General features: G+C 34.3%; 1 protein-coding gene across 2 annotated transcripts in view; it reads right to left on the reverse strand.

Annotated features, from left to right (window-relative positions):
- The window catches only part of LOC128676318 (protein peste-like), a 32,027-nt gene extending 8,735 nt beyond the window's left edge, over nucleotides 1–23,292 (reverse strand). The window contains exons 1-3 of one of the 2 annotated variants that reach the window (XM_053756371.2): nucleotides 23,243–23,292; nucleotides 5,807–5,948; nucleotides 462–600 (exon numbers count right to left, since the gene is read on the reverse strand). In XM_053756371.2, coding sequence (XP_053612346.1) covers nucleotides 462–600; nucleotides 5,807–5,926 — 259 coding nt within the window. In that variant the 5' untranslated portion in view covers nucleotides 5,927–5,948; nucleotides 23,243–23,292. Of the gene's footprint in view, nucleotides 1–461; nucleotides 601–5,806; nucleotides 5,949–22,213; nucleotides 22,351–23,242 lie in introns of those variants that run through there. The other variant, XM_053756370.2, reaches the window with a different exon arrangement.
- Between the last annotated feature and the right edge of the window lie 389 nt (nucleotides 23,293–23,681).

Raw genomic sequence — 23,681 nt, forward strand, 5'->3', positions numbered from 1 at the left:
AGTATGAAGGAATAATGTACATGAATTTCATAATTCCCATGCTATCTGTGTTTTGGGAATTATTTTAAGTTATCGCAATAGAAATTAACTAATAAGAAAAAACTCATCTACAACCTTACTATAGAATTTGAATTAACATAGGTTTAGAAAACAGATTTTATGACAGTATTGTGTTTTATAAATAGATCAGTCAGAAAGTTGATACTTGTGTAATCAAATCTTACAGTAACGTTGGACGCTAGACTATGTAGTTCGTTTTGTTTTTAACCCCCGACGACAGAGAAGGAGTTATGAGTTTACCTGTTGGTCTGTTTACATTATGCAAAATTTCATGAACACGCTTGGTACACACAAAATTAATACACGCTTTATCTACTCAACCAATCGTTTTAGTAGATAAAGCGTGTATTAATTTTGTTAGTAAATATTAGGTAGGGTTAAGATAAAAACTGGAATCTTACCGAGTTGTACCAAATGTGGTTTCTCCCCAGGAAAAGTGTCAGGGTTTGTCCAGTTGAAGAAATAGATTTCGAAGAAGAGTGGCACTGCCGGTCCCAGCCACGTCTCGTACGTGCGTGTGCCGGGGACCAGGGCAAGTTGCTGCAAATATAACGATAGATACACTTTTTAATGCACCATTTACAAAGGAGTCATGGTGCCAGCTCTAAATTTTGACAACAAAAACATTTCAAGCTTTTGACGCTTGAAATTTTATTGTTAACTCGAAATCTCCTTGAAATTTCGCATACACAATTAAGAGTGTGGAGAAGGATATTAGTTAATTAATAATCCTACAAAACTATTGTGGGATTTGCGTAAAATCTTCATTCTAATATTGGCGGCGCTAAATTGCACGTTTTATAACTTAGCAATAAAAACGCTAGATGGCGCTGTGTGTATCTCAGTCTTTTTTTTAATACAAAGAAAAAAGTTTTGAGCGAAAAAGACTTGAGCGACTGACAATCTCATCATCAAATTGGGTCGTGTGGACGGAATATGAAATTCAAGGTCCCTATTTGGGATTGTTCAGTCAAATACTGAAATTGACGATAATAGTTGTGTACGTGTGGACGGACGATCAGATTGTACCCGATTCAATCGGCAATCAAATTGAGCAATCAGAGATGTGTCGTGTGGAAGGGGTTCCGTTGAGCATCTGAGTCCAGGGAACGCTTTACTATAAGCTTTGTCTTTGTTTAGATAAAAAAAAATACGATAATTATTTCACGAACAATAATGCCTTATCACCTAAATGTCCGGTCAAGCCAGCTGGTCTGTTAGGTTATTATGTTTGGCGACCTGGCAACCCCAATTTCAATTGAGCCTCATCTGTTTCGCTATTTTTTTTGCTGATTCTGTATCTCAAAAATAGTTTAACAGGTTCAGTCGAAAAGGTATACCTATTGAATTTAAAGAGAGCAGTGGGATAGTGACTGATGATGAAACCTTTTTGATTTATCAAATAATATTGTAAAAGGTTATCATGAATGATAAAACTTAGGAAACAAAATAACTTTAAAAAATAGAACATTACGAGTAAAAGAAGAATTGTGTTACTAAAAAATAAATTTGGTATTTTTTTTTCTTCTAGTCTGCCTGTAGTTATATCCCACTGCTGGACAAAGGTCTTCCCTTCCTCCTTCCAGTAAAATATTATACTAAAGATAAATTTTCCTATAAAACTTGATATTCTTGCGGATGGCAATCTGTCATCAGCACTATTATTATAAAGAGGTAAGCGTTTGTGAGTTTGTATGTTTGAGGCGGGTAATCTACGAAACTACCAAACCGATTTCAAAAATTCTTTCACCATTAGAAACGTACATCATCCAAGATTGCTATAGGCTATGTTTTATCTCAAAATTCCCACGGGAGCGAAGCCCCGGGCGACATCTAGTTATAATATAATTCAATCAATTTCTCTAACAAACCCGCCATATAACCAAACGTTAATTTGGAGTTTTACAACTCTTGGCAGGGGTGGACTCTCAACGCGAATGCACGAGAATTGCGTAGTTTGTATGAGAGCTTTTATTTACCGCCATAAAAAACCAGCAATATATGCCGAACCGCCAAAGTTTTGCAAACAGCTGTATTGAAAACTAAATAAATATATTAGGACAAATCACACAGATTGAGCTAGCCCCAAAGTGAGTTCGAGACTTGTGTTATGGGATACTAACTCAATACTATATTTTATAAGAAATACATATATAGATAAACATACAAGATCCGGGCCAATCAGAAAAAGATCATTTACCATCATGACCCGACCGGGGATCGAACCCGGGACCTCTCGATTCAGTGGCAAGAACCTTACCACTGCGCCACCGATCGTCATAACAAACTAAATAACACAAAGGAACTCTTCTCTTGTTTTTCTGTCGAAAAACAAATAGCAATAATTTTTACCGCGAGAGGAGTCGCCGCGGCAGTCAGTCATTTTACTAATTATGATTAATATTAGTTAGTTAACATTGTTGTACAACAATACATAATATGAAGCCGTAAAAATATAATCCTCAATATATTTGAATAGCTGATAAGCGGTGTCAGTGTACGAGTTATAAGGACAACAACCAGATTGATAAGTCATGATAGCAACCGTCAGAGTGTAAGATGTTTGGAATATTTACTTGTAATTTTAGAGAATAACGTTAGATTAAACCCTTTTTGAAGTGAAAACATCTTTAGCGGCGTTGTGCACTTTTTGTGATGGGTAAAAAACGTGGATTTAGTAAGTACTTCGTACAACGGAGTATCTACTAATTAATTCCATGGTGAAAAATGTTAAACTCGCGTCAGGACACATCGAAAAATCGTAAGACGTCAAAAATGCACGCTTCTGGCGAAGTGCAACCCGTATTTTTTTATTTATGAGCACTGCAGTATAACAGTCTAATTAATACAAAACTTCAAACAGGAAACTAAGCACTAAGTTACGATTTATTTCTATAAATCTCTTCCAGAAGACATGCGAACGAAGAGCATTATGAAAAGAAATACATATTTATGTTAACAACTAAATTAATTTTAATTATTACCACTATAAAAATAAAACATATACATTTCATATCTATGTGCGATTTGTCCTTATATATTTATGTATTATTTATGAATGTATCTATTTATTCTACGCAAAATAATACGTTATCCTAAGTAGTAACCCATTTGTGAAATCCAAGTCAAATTCATAGCACATATTCAGCGTTTAGCCATTCACAGGCACATTGAAATTTTGTGTTGTCTACTTTGTGACCTCACAAAGTATGTGTGGATAATTCCATTTTTCTAAAAATCCTAGGAGCTTACCAGCATCTCTTAACGCGATCCACTTTACGACCTAAACTAAACTGCACGCAAATTTGTACCATCGACTTAAGTTTTAGTATGAACGCGATTCATTTTAGGTTCCTAAATTTAACTGAGTTGCATTGGAATCGTTCTGAAAAAGTTGATGATAGGCCAAAACTGGCAAAAATCTTAAGTCATATATTAGTATATACTACCTATATGTGACTTAGGATTTGTGGCCACGGTAATTATCCTGTAATTACACTGTCTCTCTCGCCTTTCAAACCACCAGGACTACCATCAACTTTTATAGAATGATTCCAATGCAACTCAGTTCAATTGAGGCACCTAAAACGAATCGCATTCATAATAAAAATTTAGTCGATGGTACGAATTTTCGATGCAATTACGACTTTAGGTCATAAAGTGTGTCGCGTTAAGAGATGATAGTAAGCCCCCAGTAAGTCTCGTCAATTATTCAAATTTGAAGGTTCATTTTTACACGGACTCAAGGCGTAGGGCTAAACAGAGAATTGAGAAAATGGGAGAGGGGAAGAGAAATGTAGGATTTTCATCGCTCGATGCAATTAAGAGAAACAATGGGACAAACGATCATTTATGTATAGGTATATTGAACTTCTGTCAGATATTAAGTTCAAACAAAATAATTGATGATCAATTTATAAACATTAAATAAAATAATAAGAACAGACCCAATAAGGATAAGTGCTCCATTTATTGTGAATATATACTCGTATAACGTATCACCTAATCTCTATTTTAGATTTTTAATTTATATTTAATTGTTCTAGGTATTACCTTAAGTTTTATAATAAACTTACTTTGCTACCTACTGCCTAGTGCCTAGTTATAACCCACAATAAAAACTCGAAATCGTATCTTATATATTACTTATGTTACTCACACGATATTGTTATTTTATATAATAAAATCAAAATCAAATCATTTATTCAGAAATTAGGCCTTCACAGGCAGTTTTTCACGTCATATTCTAAATTAAATGATGTTTACCAAAGCTACAAACTACTAGTATTTCGGAACGACCACTGCTGAAACGACATGCCGAAAGAAACTCATTCAAACAGTGTTGGTCCCTATTATGCCAGAAGGGCTTACCATTTTTATAATTTTTTACCAGTAATATAACAATGTAATTACCTACACAATAAAGTACATGGTCAAAAGGCCTACTGAAACATATTATGATTGTGATCATATATCACATGATCACAATCATATATATATATATATATATATATATATATATATATATATATATATATATATATATATTACATATTCCTTTCATCAAACTTTCACATCAAACTAAAAACAAATCGGATAAAGGAATTCGCTCCCAGTTTCATTCTCAATTTGTAATACCGCCCCAAGCCCGGCTCTATGCAAAAAACAAACCCTTAAATTGTGAATATTGACTCTGATCTCCTAACTAACCGGCCGCTTGCCTCATGTCAATCCTCTTTGAATACTATTGAAATACTATTGATGCGTATCAGCTGTTAAAAGTGTCCGTTAGCCGTCTCGTACGTAACAAGTAATTTTGTAACTAATAAATAAAAATCAAATATATCTATTTTAAAAACTCGCATCAAAATCTACTTTTAAAGGTCTAGCATACCTACATTGGGACAGACAGCGGGAAGCGACTTTGTTTTATACTATCTAGTGATGATGTGTGTTATCGTCTTGGGTTTTGCCCAACTGATTGTCCAAACTGCCCTGTCTATGGGACAAGGTTCCGTGCAAATTCTAATTTATACTTTTATTATAAAGAGATAAGCGTTTGTGAGTTTGTATGTTTGAGGCGGGTAACCTCCGAAACTACCGAACCGATTTGAAAAATTAAATAAATAAATAAATATATTAGGATAAATCACACAGATTGAGCTAGCCCCAAAGTAAGTTCGAGACTTGTGTTATGGGATACTAACTCAACGATACTATATTTTATAACAAGTACATATATAGATAAACATCCAAGACCCGGGCCAAACAGAAAAAGACCATTTTCCATCATGACCCGACCGGGGATCGAACCCGGGACCCCTCGGTTCAGTAGCAAGCACTTTACCACTGCGCCATCGAGGTCATCGAATTCTTTCACCATTAGAAAGGCACATTAACCAAGATTTCTATGGACTATATTTTATCTCAAAATTCCCACGGGAGCGAAGCCCCGGGCAACATCTAGTAGTATTGTAAGCAGAGCAGGGACTAAATATAATATAAGGAAGGGCCTGGTGAACAAGTTATGCATAGCTGTATGTTTTTCATCTTTTCTATGCGATGTCTATATGCGCATTTCGTATTCCGTATGCTCGGAAAGGATGGCCACCTGGAACCATATCAGAACCACTTTCCCACTCGCCTGCCTCAGCCCCGCGTACCTTCAGACAACTCATTCACTAGTTTTTCTTCGTGACTAGTAGGACGGTCGGCTGTTGTGGTGTGGTAGTTATTCTCGACTTACCGACTGCAGAATGGAATCGAAGATTAGGTTCCATGCCAGTGCGGAGGTCAGGGCTCCGACGGCCAGCATAGCGCTCCCGATGGCCACGACCCACCGCCATCGTGGAGAGGTACTCTGCATACTGGAGCCTGCTCACTGCTCACTGCAACGGAGATTCATTATATTATCTCTCAATTCCGCATTCTCTAGTTGCGTTCGGGGCTGTGACGCCGCGAAAAAAAAAAAAGGAAATGCGTTTATTTCAGGCATAGCCCATACTGTTAGTAATACAAAAACTTTAAATTCTATGTTAGTAATAAACACGATAATTGTATCTTTGTAATAGGTACGTGTATCTTTGTTGAGCTGGATGCGAGTGCAGTGCAACATAATGCCACTGTCCACATCCAGCCTCCACTGTCTGCAACAGGCTGTTGGAGCTGCTCCTCACTCAATAAATCAGAGATGCTATACGCTTCCATGGCTGAAAAGCTATCCACACCAGCCTCAGCTAGCATCCCTGAAGCACTGCAGTGACATCGCAGCCCCAACAGTCCCCTGGAGGCATTATTGAACTGAGTATACAGTATCCCTGTATGCCCTTACTGTATAATGTGTCCACATAATGTGTGGTGCAAAACGCTTTAAAAAGTGTAATTTTATCTGGCCTTTGCACGCTATAGCAAACCCGCGGGCAAGAATGTTTGACCTTACACAAAGCCCCGAGTCAGCTTAAGAAATATGTAACCTTGTAGTGTTGAAGATTCAGCTATAATTTTACAACTGGCCGCCTGGCTGACGTCAATCGTCTTTGGGAATGCTATTTTTGTCCGTCGGCTGGCTAGGCTTTGTATCCCTTAGTCGCCTCGTACTACATCGACGGGAGGTTAAGGAGTGCCCTTATTTTCTTTTATCTATGGGACCTATTGTAGGTCACACACTATTGTAGGCCACACGACATTGATATAAATTATTATCAACAACAATTGCGGCCAAATGAGAGATTGGTGTATTCATTTAACTATATTTTGTTGGCATTTTGCATTAAGTTTATCCTTTATACTTAGTAAATTTTTCTCTGAACCCTTTTGCGAATATTTAGGTTTCGTTATCAAGCTGTTATCAGTATTTAGAGGTTATCAGTCCTATGATAGATAGATAAACGAGTTTCTTCGGCCAATGTCTGCACCGAACAGTTGAAGTCGCTTGAAATGTATGAATACAGAACGACTAATGATATAGAACTATTAAAATCTTAATTAAAATTGAATTTACACGCGTCTTGAAAACAAGACAGGAACTATAGTCGACTTTCCCGTTTATAATGACACGCGAGTGACCATCCAATCCATTCATACAGACAGATCCAATATCGTATGACTTACGACACCATCGCAATTTATCAAGATATTTGGAACTTGTGAAACATGTTTATTACTGTATTATGTATATTATAAAGTTTATAAAAGTTATTATAAAATTGGAACAAGGACAAGAGTTGCCGAGGGTACACTGGGATGAAATGGAGAAGCACACCGAATTGCAAGATATAAAATAAGAGAAACAAAACTGCTTGAGTAACTATTATTACAGCAATATAACTATAAAATGAATGGCTTCAAATAATAATAAATGGCTTCAATTCTACTTGGGGCAAAAAGTAAATTGTCAGTCAGTTGAACCTTTGGTCAGATTTTGATCAAATTTTGAACAAAGATATGTAGAATCTGTCAATAGAATTTTTAAGTTCGTGAGGCAACAAAATCAGTTTGGCCTTTTTTTAAATATTCACAATTTTGTAAAAAAAAAATATATATTGTTTTCGCGAGGTCTGAGTTCACGGCGAACAACTAGTTCATATAAAATTAGCAATGACAGTTTAGCAATTAACAATAGTTTCTCCCTCGCAGATTGTAAAAGTTAATCAAGGGCTTAATTGGCTCTTCTCGTAGATGGTCTGGCAACGCTAACAGTACTTATGTCAAAATTTGAACCATCACCAAGCCCGTTATCTAGCTAAATGAGTTCTATTTTCGCGTCTTTTGGCTTTGTCTACCCCGTAAGCGATATAGACGTGATCGAGGAACTGGTGCAGAAGAGATCTAGGGTAGTATAAGTTTTTTTATAGAACCTTTATTTTCTTTTTGGAGTGTGTTATTGCTAACACTGGAAAAAGAAGAAATAATTATAAGACTATCGGCCCTACCCGGCATCGCTCGGGTAAAACCACAATAAATTATACACCTAAACCTGCCCCAGAAATCACACTATCTGTTTAAAAAAACCGCATTAAAATCCGTTGCGTAGTTTCAAATATCTAAGCATATAAGTTCAGACAGCGGGAAGCTTCGTTTTATATTATGTAGTGTTGATGAACTTGCTTGTAAATAGCTGGTAGGGGATGCAACTATTGCCAAAATATGGGCCACGGATCAAATACTAAGTGCCCCTAAGCGTGGGGTGCTCGGTCTCCCTTAGCTATTCCACCAGCCCTCAGATGACATAACCAAAGATAACAATCCTTCAACCATCGAGCTGTTACGTAACTGATATTATATTTCAAGAGAACTTTGTGGTCATCATAAGATCACTGTAGCGGTCGTTGTCCAGTGGTTAAAACGTTGTGTTTGAAAAGTCCTACATTCAAATTCAACTCATGTTATTTTTTTTTGGTAGTAAAACAATAATTTATTCGTCTGCACTAATTTGCGACATAGAAAAAAACAAGTTATATATTAGCTAGCATATTAATTTAACCTTGGATTTAAATCAAATCAAATCATTTTATTTGCATAAATAGGGTAGGTTACACAATATCCACATAATGATTTAGAACAAGCCTATTTAGCCGTTGTCAACAGCGTGCAAATGTTAATAATGGCATATTTAAAAAAATATAAAATGACATCAGATTAAATTAAGATAAAATGTCACTTACAATCTACATGTATGTTAATCAATGTCATTGCAATCCAAAAAATCTTTGATTGTGTAAAAACATTTATCAAGAAGCCATTTATTTAATTGTCTTTTAAAATGATTTAATGGCAACAGACAACTGGAATGTGTATTTTGTTATTATATGTAGTTTGTATTATTAAATTTGTGGAATTTCCTGCCTTATCTGTTTTATATATTTATATACATAGAATAAATGGGCTATTGTATGTACATAGAAGATATTAAAGTAAAATTATAGGGGGTCTTTGGTTATGGGACAAAATAGATAGCAATTTTTTTTTAAATATTCACAATTTTGTAAAATCATCAAAAATGTATCGTGTTCGCGTAATTAAAACTACGACATACAAATTAATCAAATAATAAAAATACAAAATACAATATAGAATACAAATAAAAGAAAATCTTTGTCAATAACAGGTAAACAAAATTAATGAAGTGACAAGCATGCACGAACTCCCAAGCCAAGAGACGAACAAATCATTTATTCAGAAATTAGGCCTTCACAGGCGCTTTGATGCTTTGATGTAAACAATAAGTAAACAGTAAAAAGTAAACAAGTCATTGATGCGTAATGTCCACGTGCAGTTTGTATGTCAAGGTCACTATGAGCACGTTGAGGGATTCTGTCGTAAATGGTATACAAAAACTGTGGCCTATTCTAGACACAGCTTTTCTGTTCCAATGAGTCCCCCAACACTGTTTAAATGAGTTTCTTTCGACATTTCATCTCAGCAGTGGTCGTTACGAAATGCTAGTTTTGTAGCTTTGGTAAATATCATTTAATTTAGAATATGACGTGAAAAAGTGCCTGTGTGAAAGCCTAATTTCTGAATAAATGATTTGATTTGGATTTTTGATTCAAGCTAACTGTTCTTACTTTTAATTGTTTTTAAATAATCATAACATCACTTTTTTGGGAAAGGAAGCACTTTATTTATGTTTCCTACCAAACATTTGAACATGAAGCGGTGGTGGTATAATGGTTGAAGCGCCCGTCTGTGGATCGAAAGGTCCCAGGTTCGAATCCTACTCGTGCTACATGAGTTTGTATACCAATCTGTCTCATGTATAGTAGTTTCCAACGTCCACCACTTGCTTCCGGTGAAGGTAAACATCGCGAGGAAACCTGCACACTGGTTGATTCTTATTAACTGTGTGTGTGAAATGGAGAAGGCAATGGCAAACCACTCCATTAATAAAGCCAAGAAAGTTGTTGTGTGTGTTTCATTCCACGAAATAACCACGATCCTCAGCCATGAGGAATACGACTATGAATACCAAACATTATAGATTAACTTCTAACTTTTTTTTGTGATAAGTAGGTACTTATCTAATAATTTCTCTAAATGAATTTTGAAAGTTTTTAATTCTGGTCACCGGGTCAGATATTTTTGTCAATCTGTATTTGACGACCTCGGTGGCGCAGTGGTAAGGTTGTTGCCACTGAACCGAGAGGTCCCGGGTTCGATCCCCGGTCGGGTCTTGATGGAAAACGATCTTTTTCTGATTGGCCCGGGTTTTGGATGTTTATCTATATATGTATTTGTTATAAAATATAGTATCGTTGAGTTAGTATCCCCTAACACAAGTCTCGAACTTACTTTGGGGCTAGCTCAATCTGTGTGATTTGTCCTAATATATTTATTTATTTATTATTCGTTCCAAAAATATAAACATAATGCGTAGAAAGGAACCGTAGGTAGTTCTTATGTACCGTACGCATTATGTTTATATAATGCGTAGAAATGAACTACCTACCTACGAACTATATTCATTAAATTAAGTCTGCCGCATGTGTACCATGAATCAATGATTATAATGTTGTTATTATTGTCATTTGAATGAAGGCAGCGTATTTTCAATCTAGAGGAGGCGTGACATCATGCCACGTGCCTCGCTACTACGTATTGGTTATCCTACTAATATTATAATACGAAAGCTTGTTAGCATGTATGTTTGTTACCCTTTCACGCAAAATCTACAAGGCCGATTGTTATGAAATTTGGTACACATAGGGTACTTTTTATCCCGAAATTCCCACGGGAGCGAAGCCCCGGGGCGCAGCGAGTTAAATATAATTCTGTACATAACTTATTTTATCTGTTTAATTTAGTAGTTGAATAATCACAATGTTATATACCAAATATTTATTTAGAAAGTCATGTAGCCAGGTGTTCATAATCATTAGGTACCTAGTCCGGATATTAACACAGATAAAAATATCACGTCGTTATTCCAAACGCGAAAATTAATCTCCATTAAAATGTACCAGGGTCTCAGTTATACCCAACAACATTACAATAATGTTACATTAAATTAATACTTGCAGTTTTGTACAAATCCATACTTCCATACTAATAGTAACTTAGATCTCGCGAACACAATATCATAACAATGTTTGATGACTTTTTACAAAATTGTCAATATTTTAAAACTTTCGACTTAACCGATTTGATCCACTAACTTAAAAAATCTATCGACAAATCCTAAATACCTTTTAAATTTCATCAAAATCAGACCAATGGTTCGAATGTTATCGCGTTACAAAAATACACATACAAAAAATGTGTTTTTGCCCTAAGTAGAATGGTAGAACTCGTTTGCTTCGCTCGCACGGTCAATAAAGAGAAAATATTTTTAAACTACTTGGCCGGTTTTGATGAAATTAATGAAAAATATGAAAAGAGTAACAAAAATACACATATACAAACTTTCGCATTTACAATACTAGTGGAATATTTAACTATTACTTTATAGAGGTAAGCGTTTGTGAGTTTGTCAGTTTGTCGATATCAAAAATTCTTTCAGCATTCAGAAAGGCACATTATCCAAGATTGCTGTAATCTATTTTATCTCAAATATCCCACGGGAGCGAAGCCCCGGGCAGTATCTAGTACATTTATATATTAGCGGGTCTTAGCAGGAACCTTAGTACCAAATTTATTGCAAGCAATCTAACCTCTATTATCGCGGGTTAAAAATTCAACTTAACACGCAGTCGTCTGTAAATATAATTATTGGGGAAAATGTTTACAATACAGTTTGAAAACTTACATTGAAATATAGAAGCCAAATAATTTGTTAGCTACTTAATAACTTTCACATAAAGTTTCTAAAAATTTGTTGTTTTTGTTTTCTTCATTTTAATTTAATGTTAAATGGTGTTATTTAAACGGTTCGTAACAGAGCACGTATTTTGGCGAGCAAAAAATATGTTTGCTTATGTAAAACATATATTTGTTAGCAATTTTATATCTAACTAGCAAATATTTCTAAATTGTTTTGAAATTTACAGCATTTTGAAAAACAGATTTTTTTGTTCAGTCGAATAGCTAATATCCACCTATGTTTATTTTATATAATTTTAAATATAAATAACAATATTATGAAATTACATAGTTATAGGTCAGGCTGGTACGGGCATATTTTAAGAAGAGATAAAAATCACGTCACTTAAAAGGCATTAAAGATGGAAGTAAAGGGTTCCAGGAATAGAGGAAGACCTAAGAAGAAATGGATGGAGTGTGTCAAGGATAGTGTGAACAGGAAAGGAGTATCAATGGATATGGCAAATGACAGAACAAAATGGAAGGAACTTACATACTGTGCCGACCCCACATGAGTGGGATAAGGTCAAGAAGAAGAAGATGAAGAAGAAGTTCATTTTATATCATTTTGAACAACACTATAACTATTTGGTCAGTAACATTTGGTCAACAAAATATTTTGGTTAATTACATTTTGCCAGTAGTGTTTCCTTTATAAGAGACACATGCAGGATCGGCTCCCAACAAGAGAACTCCTCAACGCTTAACTGCCCGGTCATCTGAGCTACCTAGCTTGTACTGGACAAAAGATTATTACGCTGACTTTTTATGCTTACCAAATTTTAAAATGGCATACCACGTAATGAAGTCCCAATGTTAATCACAAATTACTTAATTAACCTTAAATGGAGACGGGGTATTAATATTAAGTACTACTGGAAAGAGGGCCTCTCTTTATATATCCTCCTATAATTAGGCTTATCCTCTGCTAAAATAAAAGCTAAATTCATGCCGCTTCCTGCCTGCATGATTAATAAAACTAGAACTTTAATTCCTAGCCAGACAAAGTCAGTTCGCAATATCACACTCGAAAAGAAAGACAGTACAGTACGAGGAGTTTTTTTTTTATTATTATTTTCTATTTTTTATTTTATACAGTACGAGGATCGACAAAGCTACATTATTCCCTAATGTAAACTCAATTTTCCAACGGTACCTATGCCGAAATGTAAATCTTGTTTTTTTTTTTCAAATTGTAGATATAAAATTCTTGATATTTTTAGAGTACCTACCGTACCACAAAAACAGTGCCCTTATTTTCCTTAATTAGCGCACAGCGCTGAACTAATCTTATCACAGTTACACTACAATAAGATTTAACAAAATTAACATCTAATTACACGTGTCTTAATTTGTCTGTTCTCTTGTCGATGGCCTTGGTAACTTAGGTACGTCTGTAGTCCATGAATATTGCTAATTCATTCAAGAACATTGGCGATCACTTTGTAATCTTCATTCTTGTATTTTGACAGCACTATTTACTAAACTTTCGCGCTTCATGACTTTTTATCGTCATCAATTATAATTTAAGAACTTTGTTCTTGACGGTGGAGCATTCACCATCTATTTTTCTGTCCTCAGCCATTGATTTCAACTCCCTATACGACACGACCTTTACCTTTTCATCTAGGAATACCCTTTTATATATTTGCAATATTTTATCTACATGCTCAGTCCATGATTCATGAACAACTTTTAGTTGGTATGAGAGTAACTCCGAAATCGCGAAAAAAAATCAGCTTTTCCACTTATACAAAATTAAATACATAAGTTCTGGAAAATGTATGGATCGGAATGAATTTTCCTAAAAAGTAAAATTAAAAGTCTCCATTCTGTACAAAACTGTGTTTGTGTGTGGCTTCCTTTTAAGGTCATAGAGCATTCGTATGTCGGTGCGTCTGCACTCGAACTACCAAACCATAGTGAGATTTATTAGATAGATCGTTTTTATTGGGCTTATAATAGTAAGAAATGTTTCGTTTTGGTTATATAAACTACTATAATACGCCCCGAGGCTTCACTGCTGTGTGGATTTTTTTTTGATAGAAAGACAAAGAACCCTATTGACTTAAGAGAAAATTGAATAAACGGTTGTAGAAAAATCCAATTATATTTTGATTGTTGCAAAAAGACGCCCTGATATACCACTGAGACCTCTTAGATATGATTTAAAGATGGTTTCCTTTTAGGCAGGGGTTCTCAACCAATAAGGCGTACCCCACAGAGGCCGTACTGTTTTAAAATTATTTAATTACAAAAGGAAAAAGGAAAGTGGTTTTTATAAAAGTAAAAAAAAAATTACGGTGACATACTGTCAAAATACGTCTAATAAAAAGTCGGTATCTTATTTATAACAAAGATGGAAGGGGTACGAACATTTTATAATTATACCAAATTTTTCCCGCGGCTTTGTTTGCGTTAATTTTCTCGGGATAAAAGGTATATATGTCTTTCTCAACACTTCAAACTACATCTATGCAAAATTACAAGATTGGTGGATTAGATATAGAATGTATAAAGGTTTCCATTCATTTTTTCCATTCATTTTCTCGGTTTCTTGTATTCTGTAGGACTGTGTGATTCTGGAAAAGAGATAATATGTATTTATTGTAACCACACCAAGAGATTAGATGTCATAAAGCTCGCTCAGAAACCTAATAAATTTTTAATTTTTTTTTTGACGCAGCTTATTGCGGATATCTATCAAACATGGCCGAAACATAAAACAAACAAATAAATGGACAACACTAAGTTGTTGTACACATTTATCTAAAAAATATATTAAAATATGAATGCTCAGTAATAGCTAATTATATAAAACAGGAAAATATTATAACACGCGACAAAATCACAGAAGTCGATCTAGAAAATGTTCAGAACCTCTGATTTGGGGTCACGAAGCGTTCGCTGGTTAGTTCGTCTGCACTCAAACCTTTTGTAAATTGTTCTTAAGTAAGTAATGACCCTATCCGGTAACTACGGCTTCTGAAGTTATGATGACCCCCGACGCAAGTATGTGGGGATATTATATGTACATACACGCTATACATAGAGCCGTAACTGGCTGCCTGCCTCTTTGGAGATGATATTGTTGCCTATTAGCTGTTAAAGTATGTGCCTCTCAGTCGCGTTGTACGACAGATGTAAATTCTATTTAAAGGAAGTGATAAAATTATAAAATTATTCATCATAGAAAACTATATTTTAGTATGAAAGTGTAAAGCATAATTTATGGCCCAAGCATGGTGCAGTATCCTCATAACATATGTAATTGATTTATGACATTATTACGTACGTTTTGTACATTTAGCTTTTTATTTATATATATATTTTGTGTGACAATTTTCAATAATTTTATTGGAAATACATATTTTATTTTATTTATTTATTCAAATTTTGACATTTTTAATAATGATGTAAATTCGTCCTCCTAATTTTTAATATATATATATAAGACCTATATTTGTTAATTGACGTCCTTGGAGAAAAGGCTGCGGTGAAGTTTGTTGCGCCGCTTCTTCTTCACTTGCGCTTTGGAAGCCGGCAGTAGACTTAGTTTAAGTCATTTTTTTGACGTCAATAAGTGATGTATATCATCCTAAATTGAATAAAGAAATTTGAATTTGAATTGAATGGTCCTTTTACATTATCTTTGTAACATAACAATATGACTGATTGCAAATACATAGATTTCAATTAATTAATGTTTTATTGTGAAGATCTCAAAGTTATGTTGTCAATTTGGTTAAAAAATTTGTGTTATGATCAGATAGAAGTGTTAATAAAAAAGTCATGTAATAGTTATGTAAATGTAACATGTTCTTATACATATTTTCTTTCTTAACTTAGTCTGTAATGTGTTTATGTACCGGATGTTAAGGAGGGTCTGCCTGGCACAGGCATTTTTTGCCTAATAGGCAACCCTCACACTTATTTTGTTAAAACACATTTGGCTAATGAAATAAAGCTTTTTTTTTTATCGTAACGTTTATATAAACTCGAAGCGAACAAATTAACTAGTTGTGACGTCACTTCGAGGTATGTGTTATTTAGTATGGAGCGTCCGAACGAGTTTAAAAATGCGTTATTTTATTAATGTCATTATCTTTGAAAACATTTCATTTACTATTGCAGTTATTAATAGAAACACCAGTAGTATACTGGTGTTTCTATTAATAAAAGGGCCTTCGCTCGCAAGTTATAAAATCAAAAAAAAATTGTCTGTTAGAACTATCAGTTTCTAAACGGAAACGATTGAGACAATTCAAATTCAAAATTCTTTATTCAATTTAGGATGATATACATCACTTATTGACGTCAAAAAAATTACTTAAACTAAGAAGTAATTTGGAAGAAATAACTGAATCAATTGTTCCGTGTAATAATCATGTGCCGGTCGTGTTATCTAGAAGATATCATACTTTATAGGGTAATCTGGCGCTTATCAGAGTCCATATCAGCAGACAATAACACAAAAGGCATTACATACATATTATGAAAACTACATTGAGTGAAATTTCAAGAATGTTGTAGTGTTGTTTTGTGGCGATGGTTGGCGACTGTACTCTTAGTGTTTATGGAAGTATGGAATGAAGTTCTCTCTCTCTCTCATCTGAGCACTCTCCCGATTACTTCTTCAACCATTAAGCATCGGAGCCCAGGCTCCGCTTTGTACTTTTATCGTCTCCACTTCGCACGGTCGTCGGCATCACTAGTTTGTTGTCAGATCTATGGCAAGCACGTCATTCTTGACGACATCAAGCAGCATTTCGTATGTTTGTTTCTTCTGTCAGGACTAGAAGGGACGCCCATGAAATTAGTAGGTACACCGTTGTACGAAGTACTTAAAATAAAATCCATGGGGACGCCTTAATATTTGGAAACTACGAGGGAAATTAACAGTAGGTACTAAAGGAAATTGAGAACATCTAACCCAGCTTCTGTTCACGCGGCCGATATTCGATATTGTGTTCTTCGCCCAAAGCATAGAATAAATCATGGATTTATGTTATTCCAGGTTATATTCTACCCGTGTACAAAATTTCATAACAATCCGTCCGGTAGATTTTACATTAAAGAGTTACAAACATACATACATCCTCACAAACTTTCACATTAATAGAGGTAATATTAGTAGGATTAACACCAACATTTGTTCATTAACGTCTTTGGAGAAAAGGCTGCACTGTGAAGCAACACCCGAACTACATAGTTTGTGTAGTTCGAGAAAAGTCTCGATAATATGCAGCATGTAGTTTGTAGTTATTATTACATAAAAAATAAAATGAAATAAAATGAAATAAAATGAAATAAAATGAAATAAAATGAAATAAAATGAAATAAAATGAAATAAAATGAAATAAAATGAAATAAAATGAAATAAAATTAAATAAAATAAAAATAGCCTTTATTCTATCACAAATTTGTATACAAGAAATATATTTTAAATCATAATTGTACAGCTATTTGATAATTTTATTAGTATAATGCAATGTATTTAGTTCTATTTATGTATATAAGTATAGTTAATTTGAATTCTATAAGATATACATTATTTATTTATTTATTGATTTCATGCATTAAATTATATTTATCTGTGACAGTCGCCTCTATTATTATAACATACTTTATCTATATATGTCTGTTTTTGCGACTTTTTGACTCGATCAGATTGTCGGTGGCTCGTATAATTTTCAAATGAGGACTATGAGTGTGTGTGATATCTATTGATAAATTATATTTGATGAAATCTAACGCACAATCATTTATTGTAATAAATTATTGTGACGACTTGTTTATTATGCGAATAATAAATAAATAAATAAATATATTAGGACAAATCACACAGATTGAGCTAGCCCCAAAGTAAGTTCGAGACTTGTGTTATGGGATACTAACTCAACGATACTATATTTTATAACATATACATATATAGATAAACATCCAAGACCCGGGCCAATCAGAAAAAGATCATTTTCCATCATGACCCGACCGGGGATCGAACCCGGGACCTTTCGGTTCAGGCGCACTCACTACCACTGCGCCACCGAGGTCGTCAAATATCAATATAATAATATCCTGCTACCTCTCTGACGACCTCGGTGGCGCAGTGATAAAGTGCTTGCCTCTGAACCGAGAGGTCCCGGATTAGAACCCCGGTCGGGTCATGAAGGAAAATGATCGTTTTCTGATTGGCCCGGGTCTTGGATGTTTATCTATATATGTATTTGTTATAAAATATAGTATTGTTAAGTAAGTATCTCATAACACAAGTCTCGAACTTACTTTTGGGCTAGCACAATCTGTGTGATTTGTCCTAATATATTTATTTTCCTTTTTTGTTTGATTAGTTTCCGCTATTGTTTAGTTAGTTTTCAGTTTCCAATGATTGAAGTATGCTGCCAACCCCACAGAAGACATCCAAGTCATCTCGCCATCTCTTACGCGATCTTCGTCTACCTCTACGGCCATCTGGCACTCATAGGGTAGCCAGTCTGGTTAATGTCTCTGGCGACAGGCAACAAATATATCCATTGGGCTAGACATGGTCTTCAGCTTGGCTGACTTGGCGCTCATATTGAGTTCTGGTTCGCAGCTGTTCTATTTTAGGTCTATGCGTTTATACCTAGTTTATATAGAGACTACATGTTGCCCGGGGCTTCGCTTATGTGGGAATGTTAGGGTAACGTGCCTTTCTAATGGTGAAATAATTGTTTAAATCGGTTCGGTAGTTTCGCATATTATCCACCTCAAACATACAAACTCGCAAACGCTTACCTTTTTATAATAATAGTAGTGACTAAGTATATTCCATGAAGAATTTAAAAAAATATATCCAATGTACAAATTTGAACCTTCCTTCAATTTTATTATATGTATTGATGATGATGATATTGATTGATTGGTAGTAGTATTTAGTAGGAAGAATAAAGGGAGATTCTTGGCCAGTAGTGGGCTAGATTTTAAAAAAAGTTTCCAAAAAAATCTATGTCAAAATTTGACAACAGTTTTGTTCACCTATATATGGCTGGTCAGCTGATCGGAATTAGTACGGATACTGGAAAACGCTTTCCTGCTTGCTGTAACATATTTCCACGTATTTAGATATATTTACCTAATTTTAATATATCTATGACCTAATATTACAAATTTCAAAAGTTTGAGAGTTGCTCAATCACTCACGCTGTTAGTTGTTACAAGTCCACTAGTTCCACTAGTCCAATATTTCGACTATATTTGTTACCTACTTATGTAAATTACTATAATACGGGAATGCAGCTGAAAATCCCACGGGAACAAAGCCACGAGGCATAGCTAGTTGGAGAATATTCGAGGTATTCCTCGAACCTCACTCCACTAAATTTTTTAAAGGATAAAATGGTTACAAGAAATGCCAAGACGAGAATGCGTGGAAGAAGTTGAGGAAGCCTTTTGCCCAGCAGTGGGATTTAGGTACCTAGTAGCTAAAAACATTTACATACGAATACTTATTTATATAAAATGAACTAGTGTTTTCTAAATTTGTTTGGGTAACGTCCATCCGACCACATTCATATATTTGTTATCAACACTTAATTAGTATTGTTATCTAATGGCTCATTAGTATATTAACCCGTTAAAGGCATAATAACATGTCTTTAAGTCCTTACCTACTACAATTGCCAACTTTGCTTCCCGTGGGAATTCCGGGAATATCTTTTTAGGGTTCTCAGGTACCTCAAAAAGTAATGTAACATTCGCAGTCCGTTTGTCTGTCTAGATCAATTTTTTCATCTCAGAAATGCTTCGAGGTAACTAGAAAGTATCGATCCACGAGGGTCAAATTCAAATTCAAATCATTTATTCAGAAATTAGACCTTCACAGGCACTTTTTCTCGTCAACTTTTATATTTATAGTTATTTCTCACAAACTACAAACTACTGGCATTTCGGAACGACCACTGCTGAGAAGAAATGCCGAAAGAAACTCATTTGAACAGTGTTGGTCCCTATCATGCCAGATCGATATATATATATAGGACCAACATAGTGCTTTATACGACCCCTGCCTACGCGATAATAATAATAAATACAATTTCGAATGCAAAAGTACAACCATTTCCAACATATGTATATATTCACAATCGCAGTATCCATTTATTTATTTTTTCAAACAATACAATATTTTTCCGCCAGTGTGCATTGTAAATAATATGTTAGAACCATGTGGCATGGCAAGTCTTTGTGTTATTAAACTTTTATTAAAATTTATGGTTTTAGCCTGTGTCATTAGAAGTAAATATACAAGTATAGTATATATAATATCACTGTATATATAAGTATAGTATACATAATATGACGTGACGGGGGATTACAACAAATTTAGTTAAACAATAGGAATGATGTCATAGTCTACTTAAATATAATTTGACTTATTACTAATTCACCTCATAATTAATTATTAATTGACGACGTCGGTGGCGCAGTGGTAAAGTTCTTGCCACTGAACCGAGAGGTCGCAGGTTCGATCCCCGGTCGGGTCATGATGGAAAATGATCTTTTTCTGATTGTCCCTGGTCTTGGATGTTTATCTATATATGTATTTGTTATAAAATATAGTATCGTTGAGTTAGTATCCCATAACACAAGTCTCGAACTTACTTTGGGGCTAGCTCAATCTTTGTTATTAGTCGTAATATATTTATTTATTTATAGATAGATAAAAAACAAACTAATTTTCGCATTTTTAATATTAGTTAGGATCTTTGCTACCATATAAAGATCCTAACAAAACAATAGATACGAAATTAAAACATCTCAATCGTTTGTTTTAACGTAATAATCAAAATTGTTCATGTTCTTCCCTTTGAATTCTTCACCTATATTTATTTTTAGACTAGTGACAACTTTTTTGACTACAGGAAAGAAAAGTCGTCTACAGGAATCTGATATAACTTTTACAACTATCTGTGGTTACCGCCGCCGCCCGCGGCTTCACTCGCGTTTATTCCGTTCTACGCACAATCATCGTTAATATCTCGGGTTCTAAATATTCGTATCGTGATGAAATCTATACTAAATTTGAGTTAGACTATCCGCTATGCAACCGTGGTAACTGCATTAGACAAAAATTCTAAAAAAAAAATGTCTCTTAGTCCCATAAGAATCCCCATAACAATTTTTCTTCGATATCTATGTATGCACATACAGGCATAGTCCACTTACAGTTTTAATATATGTATAGATAATCACACTAGTGTTACACATTTTCTGCATGTATTTCCCGCCTATGCCTACTAAATATAAATAAATAAATAATATGTTAGGACTAATCACACAGATTGAGCTAGCCCCAAAGTAAGTTCGAGACTTGTGTTATGGGATACTAACTCAACGATACTATATTTTATAACGAATACACATATAGATAAACATCCAAGACCCGGGCCAATCAGAAAAAGATCAAATTCCATCATGACCTGACCGGGGATCGAACCCGGGACCTCTCGTTTCAGAGGCAAGCACTTTACCACTGTGCCACCGAGGTCGTCAAACCCGAACTAGGCATACAAAATCGACGATCTATCAAAATATTTTTACAAAAACAAGCATTACAAAATGATAAGTCTGACTTACACAGCTGTACATACAGTCGACAGCAAGTCACATTATCCAAAATCGATCTTTACGCGTTAGTAAATAAACGTGAATATGCTATTTTGGGTAAGATTGGCTTTCCTAATACGCATATGAATTTTCTAAGAATGGATGTTGCTTAGACCTTTGTTTCCTTCCAAGAAAAGCTGCACATTAGGTAAGTATCCATCATCCATATTTTGATATCCATTATCTATACTTTAAATCCATACTAACTATACTAATATCATGAACGCGAAAGTCTATCTGTCGGTCTGTCTTACGACTAAACCACTGGACCGATTGCGGCGAAATTTAGAATAGACTAGCATCCCGTCCCGACTTCGCTCGGATAAAAACTATTCTACCCCTAAACCTTCCTCAGGAATCACACTATCTATTGAAACCGCATGAAAATCCGTGCAGTCGTTTTTGAGTTTATCGCGAACAAACAGGCGCAGTAGAGGACTTTCTATTGGTGAAAACCGCTTGAAATTAGAGTAGGTAGTTTTTGAGTTTATCGCGAACACACAGACAGACGCAGTAGAGGACTTTGTTTAATATGTAAAGATAAGCATAATGAAATCTTAAGGCTTTATCCATGCGTCTAGGGAATCTTTTTTACATATATGTATGCGACAAGAAGATTGTTTCAGTACATAAAATATGAAGGTACAACAAACAAACTTACCTTCGCGTTATATATATTTGTTACGATTAATTATAATACCTAAGTACTCACCAATTATGACAAATCACAAAACTGTACACTTAAACACTCATCTGCACATAATTTTCGCTTATATGATTTAGTATATACATATTTTTTTCACTCGTACGTAACTTGTTACACGTGCAACGCATTGATCTGTCTGTCCGTCCATGCGTACATATCGGATGGTATTAAGTGACTGATTAGGCTAGGCTCGCACTTGTGATAAGACGCAATATTGAAATAGGGTTGCCATGCTATATATGCAAATATACATATAAGGATGCCGACAAATTTGTTTCGTTCGGCATGAATCTCAACAATGGTCACAAAGAATTGGGTGCTCAGTTATTTTGTAGTTTTGTGAGAAGTATTTACAAGATAATAATTCATAATTAATTTATTTGCAAACCTGTACAGTGTATTGTGCAGTTTAACGTGATGGTGTAGCAATTTAAAATTACAAATTTTTTGTGCCACAACTTCAGTTTACGTAATACAAAATAATAATAAAATTACTAATAATAAAGGAGAAGGAATAATAATTGAAAAAGTGCATGTCTTGTTAAACTCTTTATTTGTTTAATAAAATGTAAAGTTGGCCGAGTTTCGGGATAAAATATTCAAGATAAAAACCCTAACTTTATACCAAATTTCATAGAAATTAGTCGTAAAAGCGTGAAGAAGTACAAACAAACATACAATCGCCTTTATAATACTAGTATATAGGTATAGAATCTAATATAGAAAATTAATTCTTATAGATTTTCTACTTATTTGAAAATATAATTATGAAGGATATTAGACGTTTAACATCAGTGCAAAAAATAAGTTAATCGAAAACGATCAGCAAGAATATACAGAATAGCTACCTAATGATTCAGTTATATTAACAAAAAAAAAAAAACAAATAGTATAATCGGAAATGGTTTTAAATAATTTACATAAGATTTCACCTACATACTGTAGGAAATAACTACATATGTAATATTTCTCAATATAATTTATTGCCAAAAATACATAATAACATTACAGTGATAACAACATTGTACATCTTACCTTAGAATAATAACACACTGACACTTAACTCGAATAACACTTTATATTAAGTTGAATACTGTCTCCGAGGGCTCACTAGCACAGACTGAGCCGAGAGTTGTGAAAATCACATATATACCCCACTTTTACTCCCACCATTATGGTGTGTTCTGACATAGCGCTCTCTGATTGGTTAATATTTTAAATGTCATTTATAGCGGTACATTTACAATTTGTTGAATTTTTGTGATGTTTTATGAATAACGCTAACAGCTCGGCCATCCTGCAGTAGCGAGTCCCTTCGCGAAATAAATGAAAATCGGAAATTATATAAAAGAGATAACAAAATAGACTCTTACGAGAATATAACTTTAACTGATTGTGTAAATTAGGTGTTATGACTTATATGTCGTTAAAAAAATAAAAAAAAACAAATAGGTACTTGTCTTTTATATAATTA

This window comes from Plodia interpunctella, chromosome 16, assembly GCF_027563975.2.
Source record: "Plodia interpunctella isolate USDA-ARS_2022_Savannah chromosome 16, ilPloInte3.2, whole genome shotgun sequence".
In the NCBI taxonomy this organism is placed as follows: Eukaryota; Metazoa; Arthropoda; class Insecta; order Lepidoptera; family Pyralidae; genus Plodia; species Plodia interpunctella.